The sequence below is a fragment of the Mytilus edulis genome, chromosome 5 (assembly GCF_963676685.1).
Source record: "Mytilus edulis chromosome 5, xbMytEdul2.2, whole genome shotgun sequence".
NCBI classification, from domain to species: domain Eukaryota; kingdom Metazoa; phylum Mollusca; class Bivalvia; order Mytilida; family Mytilidae; genus Mytilus; species Mytilus edulis.
This window is the reverse complement of record NC_092348.1, coordinates 65965234-65979396: the sequence shown is the minus strand read 5'-3', so window position 1 is coordinate 65979396 and position 14163 is coordinate 65965234. Positions and strand designations below refer to the sequence as shown.

At 31.3% G+C, this 14163-nt stretch overlaps 1 protein-coding gene across 4 annotated transcripts in view; it reads right to left on the bottom strand.

The window, feature by feature from the left end:
* The window catches only part of LOC139524257 (ras-responsive element-binding protein 1-like), a 49405-nt gene extending 35852 nt beyond the window's left edge, over positions 1 to 13553 (bottom strand). For 2 of the 4 annotated variants that reach the window (XM_071318976.1, XM_071318977.1), the window contains exon 1: positions 7090 to 7345. In XM_071318976.1, the coding sequence (XP_071175077.1) occupies positions 7090 to 7222 (133 nt within the window). In that variant the 5' untranslated portion in view covers positions 7223 to 7345. Of the gene's footprint in view, positions 1 to 7089; positions 7346 to 13254 lie in introns of those variants that run through there. The other 2 variants (XM_071318978.1, XM_071318979.1) reach the window with 2 other exon arrangements.
* Between the last annotated feature and the right edge of the window lie 610 nt (positions 13554 to 14163).

The following is a 14163-nucleotide window of genomic DNA, read 5'->3' as shown; positions in this document are numbered from 1 at the left end:
AGGTATAAAACTTTGTTTGCATCTCATGTTGAGGTACAGGCCTGACCTATCTACTCGTATTGATTTATTGATGAAACGAGACATTATCGTAGGATAAAACTATCATCCAGAGATCTTTTTACATCCCCTCGTTCTTTTTCTCTCTTGTTATCTGGCCGATTGATCAACATGTCAGCTACAAATATATGGCACAAATATCCCACATAACGACATCACCACCGAGAAAACTGCCAATAACATCCTAAACAAATCTTATGTATGGTTCTGTCAATAAAGGTTTGTTTAATTTTGACATGTTAATATTATTCAATATAAACCATGCAGTTTTTCATCAAATATATTCGTATTGATCTAGTGAAAACTGCTAAGTATCTGATTTCACAAGAAAAACCAGGTCCAATTCTTCTATTTAAATCAGTTTGAGACATTTCTTTGAATTTGTTTCCTAAATTAAGCAACTTTTACTACTTTGTGTTTTTGAAGATTTTTAAACTTCAAATTTAACATGACATTTCAAATTTATCAAGATGCTAGTTTAGCTTGTTAATTTTTTCATATAAATTTTGTATAGAGACATTTATATCAATATACTATACACTTTGATCAATTCTCTTCAATAAGGAGCTTTAAATTTGGTCCAAATTTCACCCAAAAAAGTGATCTCGTGTTTAGAAATCCTGTAATCTTAAATTAATTCAAGTTTAATTTATTAGAATTTTCGGATTTAAATTATACATCAATCTGGTTTCCTTGTTTCGTTTGCGTTTCTTTAATATTCCGACACTTGATTTTTTTCTTCCGAGTGAAAGGCTTTTGTTACCTGAATGTATATCAGCAACTGGATTATGAAAAAGGCGGAAAATTATGAATAGGTTACAATATATAAAAATTTCATCACTTCATTATCAGTAAATAAGATCACAATTTAATTTAAACTCATTGCACATCGAACATTGATACTTTAAATGCTGTACTGATTTAATAAATGATTAGTATTTTGCTGCAAATATAATTACTTCTCAACGTTGATGGTTGCTACCAATTAAATCCTGATGTATTTGAAAGGATGTTGAAAGAAAATCCCTTTTTTAAAGCCAGTCGCATTATACTTATAGTGACTCACCGATTGTCCTTGGTTAAGATAGACATCTCAATACAGGACGACGGGACTATAGAAAAGGTGACTGCACGTAGTAAATGGAAACTGCCAAGCGATCGCCTAATCTCACAAAAAGGGAAAATGTCTTTGAAATTTGAGATTTTTACATCAAGCATCATTCATTCTTTGCCGTAAGAAACTTGGCTCCATGATCAAGGTACTCAACGACAGAAAATATCAATTAAAGTTATCATAAAGACTTTGTTCTTATTATTTCCACCAATGAATACGACCTTTAAGATCTAGAGATTGGATGATGTACAAAAGAAAAGATAACTCAGTTTCCAAAAGATAAGGGGATGTCGGCCTTTATTAGACCACCACTAAAAGTTGTTTATACTTTTAATCCTTTTGTAAAGAGAAAGAAATCGGTTATAAAAAATACATTTCAAAATGAATCAATTTCTTTCAAAACTATTATGATCTCTAATTTAAAAAAGTTCATAAAGTTCAATGTGAACAAAAATCAAATGAAACTAAATAAATTTAATTTTTTTAATCTTTAACATTATATGGTTGTAAATTGCATAACCTGCCAATCATTTTTAATTTAGAGGATATATTTTACCTTAGGTCACACAAGTCCAAAAAAATATCAAATGTAGCATGAATTCAAAAAATATATTATAATTTTTTAAATTTTAATTAAAATAATACATAAAGATGCAATTGTATAATTATTTTTTTTTTAAATATCTTCTGGCAGTAGGAAGTCCTATTTCTAAATGATACAGGGAAGCTAATTGCTATATTTAGGTCAAGTTTTCAGAAATACAACTAAAACTGTAAATTGTATTTTAAAAACTAAACCCTTTAAGTACCCCTGATACCCTGAAAAGGATGAAGACTGTAGGGCTGGCTTTATCACCGGAAACAGTTATCAAGTTGCTGGTTTTGTGTGAAGATTTGATTCACCATACTGAAAAGAAATACCAGCAGACGACAGGATTAGTGTCGACAATAGGTGTGCTACTCCTATCTCAGTACTAAAATCAACATCTTTTTCAAAATGACAAAATGGCCCTGGGTGGTCAGGTCGGTTACTATGGTGGGACAAAATACAGGTGCTTCATCCTTTTATCTTTTCTACCTGAGATAATTCAATGAGATAGACCAAAGTATTTGGCAAACATCACATGACTTAATACAACAAATAACTATTGGATGCTGACAATAATAATGTTACAATAGGTTTTTGAGTAATTCATTTACATCAAAGACGGCCATTATTGATTTAATAAACACGTTTTTGGTAGTTATTAATAAGCTTAAATAAGTGATAATTCTAATCCCAAGAGGAGATAACTCTATGATAAAAGTAGACAATGACAAAAGTATCACCTATTTTTCTCTATCATCTACAAGGTAATTACCTGCAATTAACACCTTTGAAGATTTCTTTGATCTCATTTAGAGGATAGAATCTGCTCAAGTTTCTCTTGTTAAGCCTATAAGTTTTATCTTATTGTTGCTATACCTCTCTTACAATAAGACGGTGTCTCAATTTGTGATAAGATTCAGGTACTAAAAAACTGAACTCAAAGCTTCTAAAGACATTGAAAATAAAAGAGCTTTTTTTATTTTTTAAAATGATATTCGATTTAAATCCTGTATCGTTTGTCAGGCTTTGAAAAAAACATTATATGGTAGCAAATTTATTTTACCATTTCAATAATGAATTTAACGTAATATATATAAATAAATGGGTAATAAAACTCTACTAAACCATTTCACGGAAGTTATATACATATACAATGTATACTTAAAGATATATATATGTAGGTCATAATCAAATAAAGACATATCATAAATGAACTCCAAAATGAAAGGTAACTCAGTTCAAATGCATCAACTACCTTAACAATTGAGCATCACTAAAAAAAAGCTTAAAATACGGATTTTATCGAAATTTGTTGAGCGTAACGACAGCACCTGATAATTGTATAGATGTGAGGGTAATATCATCCTGGGTACAGAAGATAGGTCAAGATGATAACATGGCTGCCCGCTTTACTAAGGCCACACCTCCTGTACCGTTACACAGTTAATGATGACTATACACGAGCGTTAATTTCTATGTGCTTATGATCTTAATAGATGTTGTCATTGTTAAGACTTTGTCATTTTCCTGTTCAAGATGATTTAACAAAGATACCTGGTATTAAATACATTTCTGAAGTCTCATTTGAATCTTCAACCATGTATTAATGTTGTCTATTACACACTTTTTATGAGCTTTCAAATATTTATATCACACGTAATTACCGATATATTCTATTTATCTTGTACATGTCTTTATAAACAATTTAGGTACGAATACACCAAGGAATTTAATTTTTCCAATTTATTATTATGGTTTATTATATGTACTTTGAGTTTATCGGCTCTATTTCAATTGTCTTATTTTTAGTCATTATTTTTCTGAATTCTGCAAGAACTTTAACACAAACCATCAAAGATGAATTCTTTCATACAAGGAATACATAAACTTCAAACAGGTTTGATTTATTCAATATATAAAATAATGATATACCAGTATCCTTTTTTTAAATTTTTCTTTCAACTTTCACAAATAAATATATACATGATATAGTTTCATAAGTTGAGCTTATGAAAGTTTCCTTATTCCAAATGACAAATTCTTATGTACACTGAACAGAAAGTAGTGTTTCACTCAAGTACATGTATCAATAATTTTGACGTGACAAGCTGAACAAAAGGTCACACTGATGAAAATTTAGACAAACAAATTTGTCAAAAGATTTCTTAATACTTTGATTTAAAATTTCCTTTATGAGTTTGAGGATAAATCTTAGAAATCAATATATGGGTCATCTAGAATTACAAGTCTCTGTGTGGAATGATTGAGGCTCCAGGATGTTGACAGTCTCGCTGATATCAGAAATGAAAATCAATTTTCAAAATTTTATACAGGTGTTTAATTTCAAAGATAAAAGATGTATCATCAATTGATTTCATCTTGTCCATGGTTAATAAGGGTACGTCTCATATACCAAATCAATATTTTATAAAAATATGAACATCTATCCACCAGAGTCCAAATGATAAGGGTATGTCCTGTGTACAAAAATCAAGAAAGCTGTTGTGGGTTATTGAAGTGGCACAAGAGTACATGTATTAGGTGGCTTGTCTTTAGAAAAAGATGACTGCCAATCTTGTTTTCAAAAGCATCCAAATTTTAACAAAATACATGTATTTTCATATTCAATATATAAACAGTGACTGTACAATGTATTTCATATTAAAGATTTAATCAACAGAATCAGCAGTCACGATATTTATATATATATGTGGAGTTCTATATTTTAATTATAAAGTATTGTGAAATAGCATAGAATTACTAATAATCATCTGATGTGTTAACATAATAACAACATCTATATCTTACTATTACATATTTCATTATCATTAGAAATGAAAATCTGATGACCAAGAAAAAATTTCAGACACTAAAATTATTTATGACAATTCAAATGAATACAAAATACAAAGTCATTCTCGACTTTACAAAGACTGATAAACATGACAATCACTTCGGTTGTATTTTGGCAACCAATAAGAATCGAACAAAAGAAAATGAAATATTAACTTTTTCCAATATGCATCGATGTATTATTCAGCAGTGAAACTGAGAAGAAAAGTTATAACGGGACAATAATTGCAGCACTGGGGCGAGAAGAATAGGAGCCCAGATGTTAATCTATTAGGAAGACAATACCCCAATGAGATTAGTTTTAAAAGTTTCTTTAACAATACAAAGTAATTTCAATTGTTTTCCAAATACCTACATCTATTGTTATAAAGGATAGCCTATGACCTGTATTGTACCTTATCGTAACACCATAAAGTCGTCAGTGAAAGGGAAAATAATGCTTTGAAATATTTGTGAAAGAAAACTGGCGATGGTTGCCAAAAATTTAATGAAAATTCCTGCTATCTTGTTTCTTACATATTATTCTGCAACTGATTTTCTTTTGTTTAATTGTTAGTGAACATCTTTTGTTTTAAGCCAGTCTAATAACGATGAAAGTGACACGATCTACCGAAGGGCACACTGTTCATTAAAAACAGATGAAGCGGTTAAAGTATGATAGGAATGGAGTGACATTTGTCTTAACAAGATTAAGCTGGTGAAGTCATTTAATTAAATCCTTTGTTAATTAACAATCTTTTGTTTAAAAGTAAAAAATGGTTTCAAAAGTACCCAAGTATACTTTTAAACACTTCAACACATTTTGATGTACTGTTATTCACAGCTAAAGCACATAGTTCAAATTCATTTATCAAGTCTTTTCTTAGGAGTTCCAAAATCGTTTAACATCGGCAATTGTCATTCTGCAAATTAAATCGGAAGAATTCATTATCAATATAATTATACTAATTTTGTTATGAATCATCATTAAAAAGTTTCTGAAAACTGGAAACTGTTTTAATTGACACCTCAAAATGACTAAAAAATAGCCTTCTTTAGAAAATTATTTATTGATAACATGACAAACAAGGACATTTTTATCCATTTAAAATAATTTGTTCCAACCACGTTTTAAATCATATCTCCACTTAACAGGACATCATTCAGCAAGTTTACTGGTCTACAAATTAGATAAATTATAACCATTTATTCATCATGAATAAGATCTGCGATTACTCGACCTTCAGTACCATGCATTAAAATATTTTCATTTTGTAGATCAAGATGAATAGTCTATTTTAAACAGTGTTGCATGATGTTGTCGTTGGCCAAATTCCAAGGTATTTAACCACCTGTATCTTGGTAATTATAACTAAATCAGAGATAATTACACAAAGGTGCAATTCAACTCATCTTCATCAATACAATTGTATAGATATCCTAGTGATAAACTATTATTCATTAAATCCATTGAAGATTAAATGAATATTTTGTCACTGAACTAAGAAGGGTTTGAACAGAATTCACGGAAGCCTAATCTGGCATGTTGAATCCGTTAGTTTGTATTTATGACATATCAATGAATTAACTTCACATTGTTTTACAGTATAATTCAATACTTCAAAGATATCTTCTTCATACGTAACATAAATTAATAATGCTCTTCAGATTTACACTTAATTCATGTGGTACATCCTGATGCAATTTTTCTTTTGAGGTATCAGTTTTTGTCAAGAAGTTCAAACTAAGAAGAATTGTCTTGTCCGCTAGTCGCTACCATAAGTTCAAAATGAACCCCCAAAAAATTAAAGGCATTTTCTTCAAGTCTTGTGTTTTCAATGGTTTTGCTACCCCAGTAAAGATTCAGTGATCTAACTTAAAAATGTCTGTTGTTTCTTAAATTTCAATAATGTATGAGGGAGTGTGCACACAAAGGTTAAGCAAGACAACAGGCTATATAGATATTAGTCTCAAGAATAGGGCTCTTCACGGTTAGTTCGGCCATATTGGATAGGGGGCAGATTTTTTGGAAGGAGGTGGAAATGGTATGAAAGTGTGGGAAATCCTATGTGTGTTTCCAAGCAACAGCTCTGTTTTAATGATGTTTTCCCGTATTTTTCACACCATTTTTACCTCTATTATGAAAATCTGCCCCCTATCCAATATGGCCGAACTAACCGTGAAGAGCCCTATTATCTGGCTTTCATAAGGGGGGGTTGGAGGGGTCCTGATCCCGTAAATCCCATGCTTAAAAACACGAAATCCAGAGGTCCTGAAATTCGAAAAAAAAGAATTCTCGAATCCCGAAAGGAGCAATTACGAGTTCCCGAACTTAAAAAGACCTGATCCGGACATCCCAACCCCCCTTTTCATGTTCACTTTGTCTTTGGTAAGTTAAGTAATTGTAATTATAAGATCAGATTATTACTTATTATTACCCTACCTACTCAATGAAAAGGGAGAAGAGAGGGTTATGTCAACAGATCTGTTTACTCACTTTTGTAGAACAAATAAAATTGCTGTGGAAATAGCTGGGACATATCGACATGTGCCATGATGTTATTGATGATTTCATGCAGGTGGGAAGTATAGATTGATTGATCTGGATCAGAGCTCACCAACTCAGTCATCGGTAATAAATGGTTTTTTTTCTTGTATTTTATACATATTTGCACTTTGCTAGTTTGGTGGGTTTTTTTAAATCAAATTTGTGTTTTTCTTGATCATCTTCTCTGTCTCCAGTTTTTCATCCCAGTTACTTCCCTTTTATGTTGATGATAAAAGTCGTCACGCTTTCCGGTATAACTTTCCCGCGCTTTTTCTTATATCGCCGTTCGGCTTAGTTTTTTCCGAGATAACAAATATATATATATGTGTTTATATAGTAGTCTCAGGTTTTGTCGATTTTCATAACTAACTGTTAAACATCATAAGTGCTGACTCTATTTGAATAAACGTGATTGCTTTTCGGTAAAAAAAAAAAAAAAAAAAGCGAAAAAATCAAGTTGTAGAAGTTTTCTTCCAAGCCGCATTCAGATTGAATTAAGATCAATTAAGAAGCGAGAACACTAAGACTATGATATCGTACGTGATGCGTTCGTAGTGCTTTCAGTTTTGGCAATGCACAATTTCATCAGGAACGCAAACCCTACAATTTTGAAAGCGGCGGCCTGATCATTCATAAATACTAAAATAATTTGGCCTCAACCTCATTAATATGATAAAAAAAAAAAATATGAAAGTTCATGATTACTTTAGTATTGCCCGATGTAGTAATGATAATGATAGGTCGATCATTTTAAGTAGACTTGTTTAACCAGAATTGTCCAGAAACATACAATTTGACTGAGAAATCTGTTATTTCAGCCATGGTATTGACTGGGACTATTATATAAACTAGTCTTGTTAGTATTATTTATTATAGTCCCCGGTATTGATGACTTAAAATATCATGTCTAAATTTAGTTTCAATTAATCAGAGCTAACTGCTTGCACACCTCACATATCAGTACTTCTTTTTTTGTTGAGCGACCAAATTTTAGTCACATTAACCCAACTTCATGAATCCTGGGCCTATGTACAAGTTTCTCTACCGACGCAAGGCAGATCCCAGGCTATGAACACGATTTCTTTTCTTGATGTTTGACAAAAGTGTTTATTTCTATGTTATCCAATTTTTAATATTAAATACAGATAAATCATTCATTCAGTACATAAAGTAAATATTTGTATTGAGCGTTATCATCAACTTTGAGAGGTTTTTCTTTGTCCAACATCATTTACGACATTCACCTGATTCGGTTTTTCTTGTAAGTAGACTCTTTTCATTTCATTCAAAGGTGCGACGATAAATACACATTACCTGTATTTTAACCAGATGTGTTATCAAAGAAAAGATGCAGGAACTAAAAGCGTTTCTATAGATGGTTAGCAATTTCCTTTTGTGTTCAAATCGTTTTTAAAAGAAACGATTATTTGTTAAAACACACCCAAAATTTAGTATTCTATAACCTAGAATATAATGCTTAGCTTTGAAAACTTGTAAGTGAATATGGCATAAGACAATTTTAACCGGATTTTGTAGCTACGGTATCAATTATGGGTACAGAGAAAAGATCGTAGTATAATAAACACTTTATAAAACGGAACAAACACCCTAAAAACTTCATCCAAATCTTTAACATGAAAAAAGAACTTTTAGTTTGGTGTTTGGATCGGAAAGGAATGTTGAATTAGCAAATTACACGTTGTATCCAAAGAGTACACTTACTCGTAACTGAACTTATTAGCTAGAAAACTGATAATGTCCAACAGATTTGAAAACGGTGTGCATACGTTACAATTTGTCAACTCGAGGTTCAGCTGTTTACCAAAAACGAGGTTAATTTAAAAAAATAAAGTTTGCACGTTACAAATCGCCACTGTTAAGCTGCTGGCTGCCAAATATAAAGTCAAACTGTTCATCGGTAGTAACTGAGAAACTTAAATGTAACACATATTTGTTAAGGGACCGACAGAAAGTTATGCAACATCGCAGAAGTGTGACATAATTGCATTGCAACTTCAACGAAAGTGCTTCCTTCTATCGAAATAAAACTGAAAACTTGGGGAAGATTTTTTATTTCTAAATCCAAGCTGTCTCGACAATATTGAACATGTTGTTACAGCATTTAAAGAGATCAATTTTTGGCTTCAGGGTTAAAATGCCTGAACTGGTTCGTGATGAGTAAATGTATAAATATTATGGTTGCAATGTTTTCTTTCCATTGTTGAGGAGACCAACAAGACTCTTAAATCCGGACTTGTTTTACCTACTACTCCATCAAAATTTAAAGTCAATAACATCAATTTATGTTTGGGACACGTTACTCCTTGACAACCAGGCAGAAGATAACTTGCTTACCGATTTCCCCATACTAAAAAACCCACCCGCAACGTCCGCCTCAAGGACTCTATATATGTATCTCTTTTGAAAAAAAAAATCAGAGATATATCTTTAATCATTATTTTGAACTATTTTTTTAAAAATGAAAAGGCGGAAATTTACCCTTAAGATAATAACAAAGGACTCCATCAATGATAGCAACCCACGTAGTTCTTTTAGAAATCATTTTTTATGAAATTAAATTTTTGGTATCAGTTTCAAGAATCTGAAGGTCTTCTAGTTAATATTGCGTGTATGTCGGGTACAGCTATCTGGATGAGGCCTTGAAAGTGACACTAATTGTCGAGTTTAATCATTTTCATCAATCAGTCTTTTAAACTAGTTCGAAAGAAGAGAAACTGAAAGAAATTGATTTGGAAAGAAAATCTTGATACAAAATTTTTACATCTTTTGTGATATTTTAAATTTTTGATTAGTTAGAACATAGTCGAATTAAAAAATGAAATATCGATAACCGCCGCGTCTCATCTTGTTTCTTTATGCGTATTTGACATGTTAGTATATGTACTCCACATTCTAAACCATATTTCCGATCTCTCCATATATTCAGTTTGTATTTGTGCACGTAATGATTGAAAACTTTAAAGATAAAACGTAATTTTATTGAATGTTTAATCAATATTTGGACACCATCTTATTAAATCTTAATAACTGATAACAATGCCGCTGAAAATCTTGCATAATTCCAACCATAAGCTGGGTTCTGTCATCCCAAGTAGATAAGGCACATAACCAAAAGTGGTCCTGAGAACGTAACATCTGAAATCTCGCGATACTATGCCTTTTATCTTGTCTGCACTTAAATTCGTGCAGCAGAGAAGGAAGGGTTCGTCATCTGTGCAGTTTCTCATCTTTCAGTCTACTTGTTATCTGCGTTGTAACTTTTGAATGGTATTCTAATTTCGGAGATTTTTGTCCTTCCAGATTTTGATCATTCGTATATTTTAAGAAAACCTTTTTCATCACTACCTTATTTGGATGTTTTGTCTTTCTCCTTCGAGCAAACATTATTTGATGACCGCAGTGTATAACGCGCAAAGTATACAATTACCTGACCAGTCAAAGTTGCTCACCTTCACAAGACAGTTCAAATCACATTTGTATAAAAATAGTACTAATTTGCATCTTTTCATGATCATGAAGATAATTTCTTCCCCAACCGTATATATTTATTTTGGCCATGATTCGAACTTCGCCGCATACAAATCTCTCAACATCGTTTTTACCCATACATATCTAGTATACTAAGCGAATGCAGTGAAAATTTTTTGTTTTCATAAAAAGTGCATAATAATTCAACGTTTTACGACTTATAATTTATATTTTCGAGTGACTTTTCAGGACAAGAAAGTTCATTGTCTTTGTGAGAAAAATAGATCTTAAATAGTTGGTTGTTTATACACGAGAGTGTCGGGTGGAGAGAAAAATACTCAGGTAACCACTATTGTATTGTTAAGAGATGCTACTCATCCTAAGATTGCTGAATCACAAATAATAAAAAGAGGCCACAAAGGGGATAAGTTTTGTTTAATACAAATAAAATGTAGTCTGAAGAGGAAGAAACTATCATAAAACAAAGATGAAGAGATCAATAAATCGATAATTTTGTAAGGTTTCTTCCTTGTAAATATTACATGGTGAAAGCAAACAGAAATTGTTATCCCTCGGTATATGTATCACCTTTGAGAAGTTGAAGTGGTCTGATACCCGTATTATAAATCATCAACCTTGGTCAACATCTTGTTTAAATAGTAACAAGTGATGCAGATAAAAAAACGCCTTAGTAACCCAAGATTATCCAGGGGTAATTGTGAGAACGAGACCATAAATATCTACCCAATTTATCATCAACTACACCACGACAAAAACAGAATACACATTGATGTGTAAAATGAAACAAGGAAACAAATCAAAATATTTTGGCATCTTGCATCACTGTATACCTGTAACATCACCTGTGAATACCTTTAATTGGTTCAAGTGTGAAGCTGAAATGTTCCACGTAACAAGTCTCGTTCTATTGTGCTCAAGTGTTTTTTAAACATCTTTAGTTGGAAAACCATTTTAGGTTTGAGTGGAAAATTCTTAGGCCTTTTTTATTTCCATTTTACAAAAAATAAGTCATTGTTTACACACAACTAACAAATGGTGTGCGTATTTAAACTCGTATTTTGTATCTCTATATCTTTGAACGAAAGCAAAATATTAATTTTAGTAAATTTAATTCTTAATGAATAACTTCCCAGTTAGTTTCAATTTATTTATATTTTTGCTTTACCATCCGATTGGTATACGTATATATGCGTAATATACACGTAAACTATGAAAAACATTCGAGTGCATATGTGTCAAACTCAAATTTCTTATCAATATAGGACCATTTATCTAATTGATAATTTTAATTAATAACTTTTTGTGAAATTAAATTGGCAGTCTATAAAAGTTTGTTACATTATAAAAATGTCGTCAAGATAAGTTGTCACTAAGTAATATGCCATATAAATGCCAATATCTACTCCACTTCTGAAACCGTTGATGAAACAATGTTAAATACTTATAATTGCTTAAGGTTAATTTTACCTTTATTGTTATTAGACAATAAGTGTTAAAATTTGGACTGAAAAAGACTTAAGGATTTCTATGGAGATGTCTGCCTTGGGCAAATCTGGACAATAAGGTTTTACACTTTTTACACAATGACATTTAATCACCTTAAAGTCGGATTTTGACGTTTAACATCAAGGTTTAATTGCATTAAATAACACAAACATCAACCCGACAAATTAATACTTTAATTAAACAAAATTTAGATAGATGTGGTGGGAAAGTCAAAGAAATTGTTTTCCACCCCGAATGAATAAAATAAATTTTTAACTATTTTAAAATGGTACTTCATTTTTTGCAGCAAAATTTGATTTTCATTAACATAATTTGCCATCAGCAGCAGATTTTCAATACAGACACAAAAAGTCATCTTAAATTTCAAATAAGTTGCATTTAGAGGATTACAGAGCCCACTTTTCTAAACTTAAGTTGAGGGCCACAACAATACATGGAAGTAATTTCATTATAACAATGGTTGCATTCTCTGTTGAAAATTCGACCCTACTTTTTGCATCAATTATTCACAGCTTCACCTGCTGAATAGCTAAACCTTTTTGTTGTTAGATGCGAGACATTCTCTGCAGTTAATGGGATGCAGGCATAATTTATTCACTGATTCATGTCACGCATTGAAAGGAATTTGGCGGCGTTGAGATGTGGACTGCATTCTGATACACCTGGCTCAAAAAGCGGTCAGAAAACTCAATTTCATATCATTTTATTTTCAGTTTAATCTCGCATTAATTGATTTTAATATTTAGAATCTATATAATTTATCTTTCAGACTTTGTATATTATCTGCATCAGTTGATGAGAATATTTTACCTGAGATATGATACAGGTGCAAATTTCATCCGGTACGATTTTGTGACAGATATAAATGAAACTAAGGTTATTTCTGAATAATGACAAGGTCAAATCCATCTTCAGAATCCATGAAATATACATCAGCATCTTTTATACCTGTGTCACAGGTAAGAAATTAGCAGACGTCATTTTCTCTTTAACTAATTTAAAAGTTTTTAAACTTCCTTAAAGCCTAATACTAGAACACAAATCAATAATATACTTATGAAATAATAATTATTATTTGTTATGAAATAATTAACTCACCTTTTAAGGATCTGGGATTCGCCTGCTTCCGTCGTGACATGATGCGACATCTAAGGCTACAGGTAATAATCAAACTGATGTAAACTGACCAAAAATGACTCCAGGGAGCATGCGTGCTGCTTCTCAAACGAGGGCCAGGTAAGGGTATCCTGAGACGCTGTTTAAACAATCGGGTAAATGAGGACTGTGAATGAAAATCAATCAAGCGGCTATTGAACACTTTGTTCTGTTGTAAAGGATTGTGGCTTCATAATACGAAGTACGTTGCATTTGATATCACAACTAATTGAACACTCACTAATTTTTACCTGGTTGACTAAATAACAATAGTTTTAAAATTATCACCTTCATATCTTAGCCATGTAATTGCTCTATCTCTGGTTGAGCTGATAAAGAAAGAACAGTACTTCGACATCAGAAGTCATATTTAGATATTTACTTTATAAAAAATTTACAAAACATTTCTATGTTTTTTTAACGTGCACGTACTTTGCAGTTTTTGGTTGAGGTGCAATTGTTTAAAACTTTACATTTGGATTAAATAGTTTTTGGGCAGTTTAAGCAAAGTGAAAGTTATACCTTAGTAACAATTTATTTGAAAACATGATAGTTTTTTTATACTGTTTGATACCTTATATGTATCTATATCATAAATGAAATTAATGTTTTACAGTGTATTCTAAATTAAGAAATAATTCCAAGAATAAATCAGATAGGATTTTTTTTTATGTGGAATTCGATTTCATAAAACACTTTATGAAATTATCATATTTGCGGTTGTGATGACTTTTAAAAATCGTTTAATAATTGCATTTAAATTGAACCATCAGTGGAGCTATGTTAACTTCCTCAACATAAGTACTCTAATACATAATAAACAAATCGACATAAAAAAATACAAGTACATTC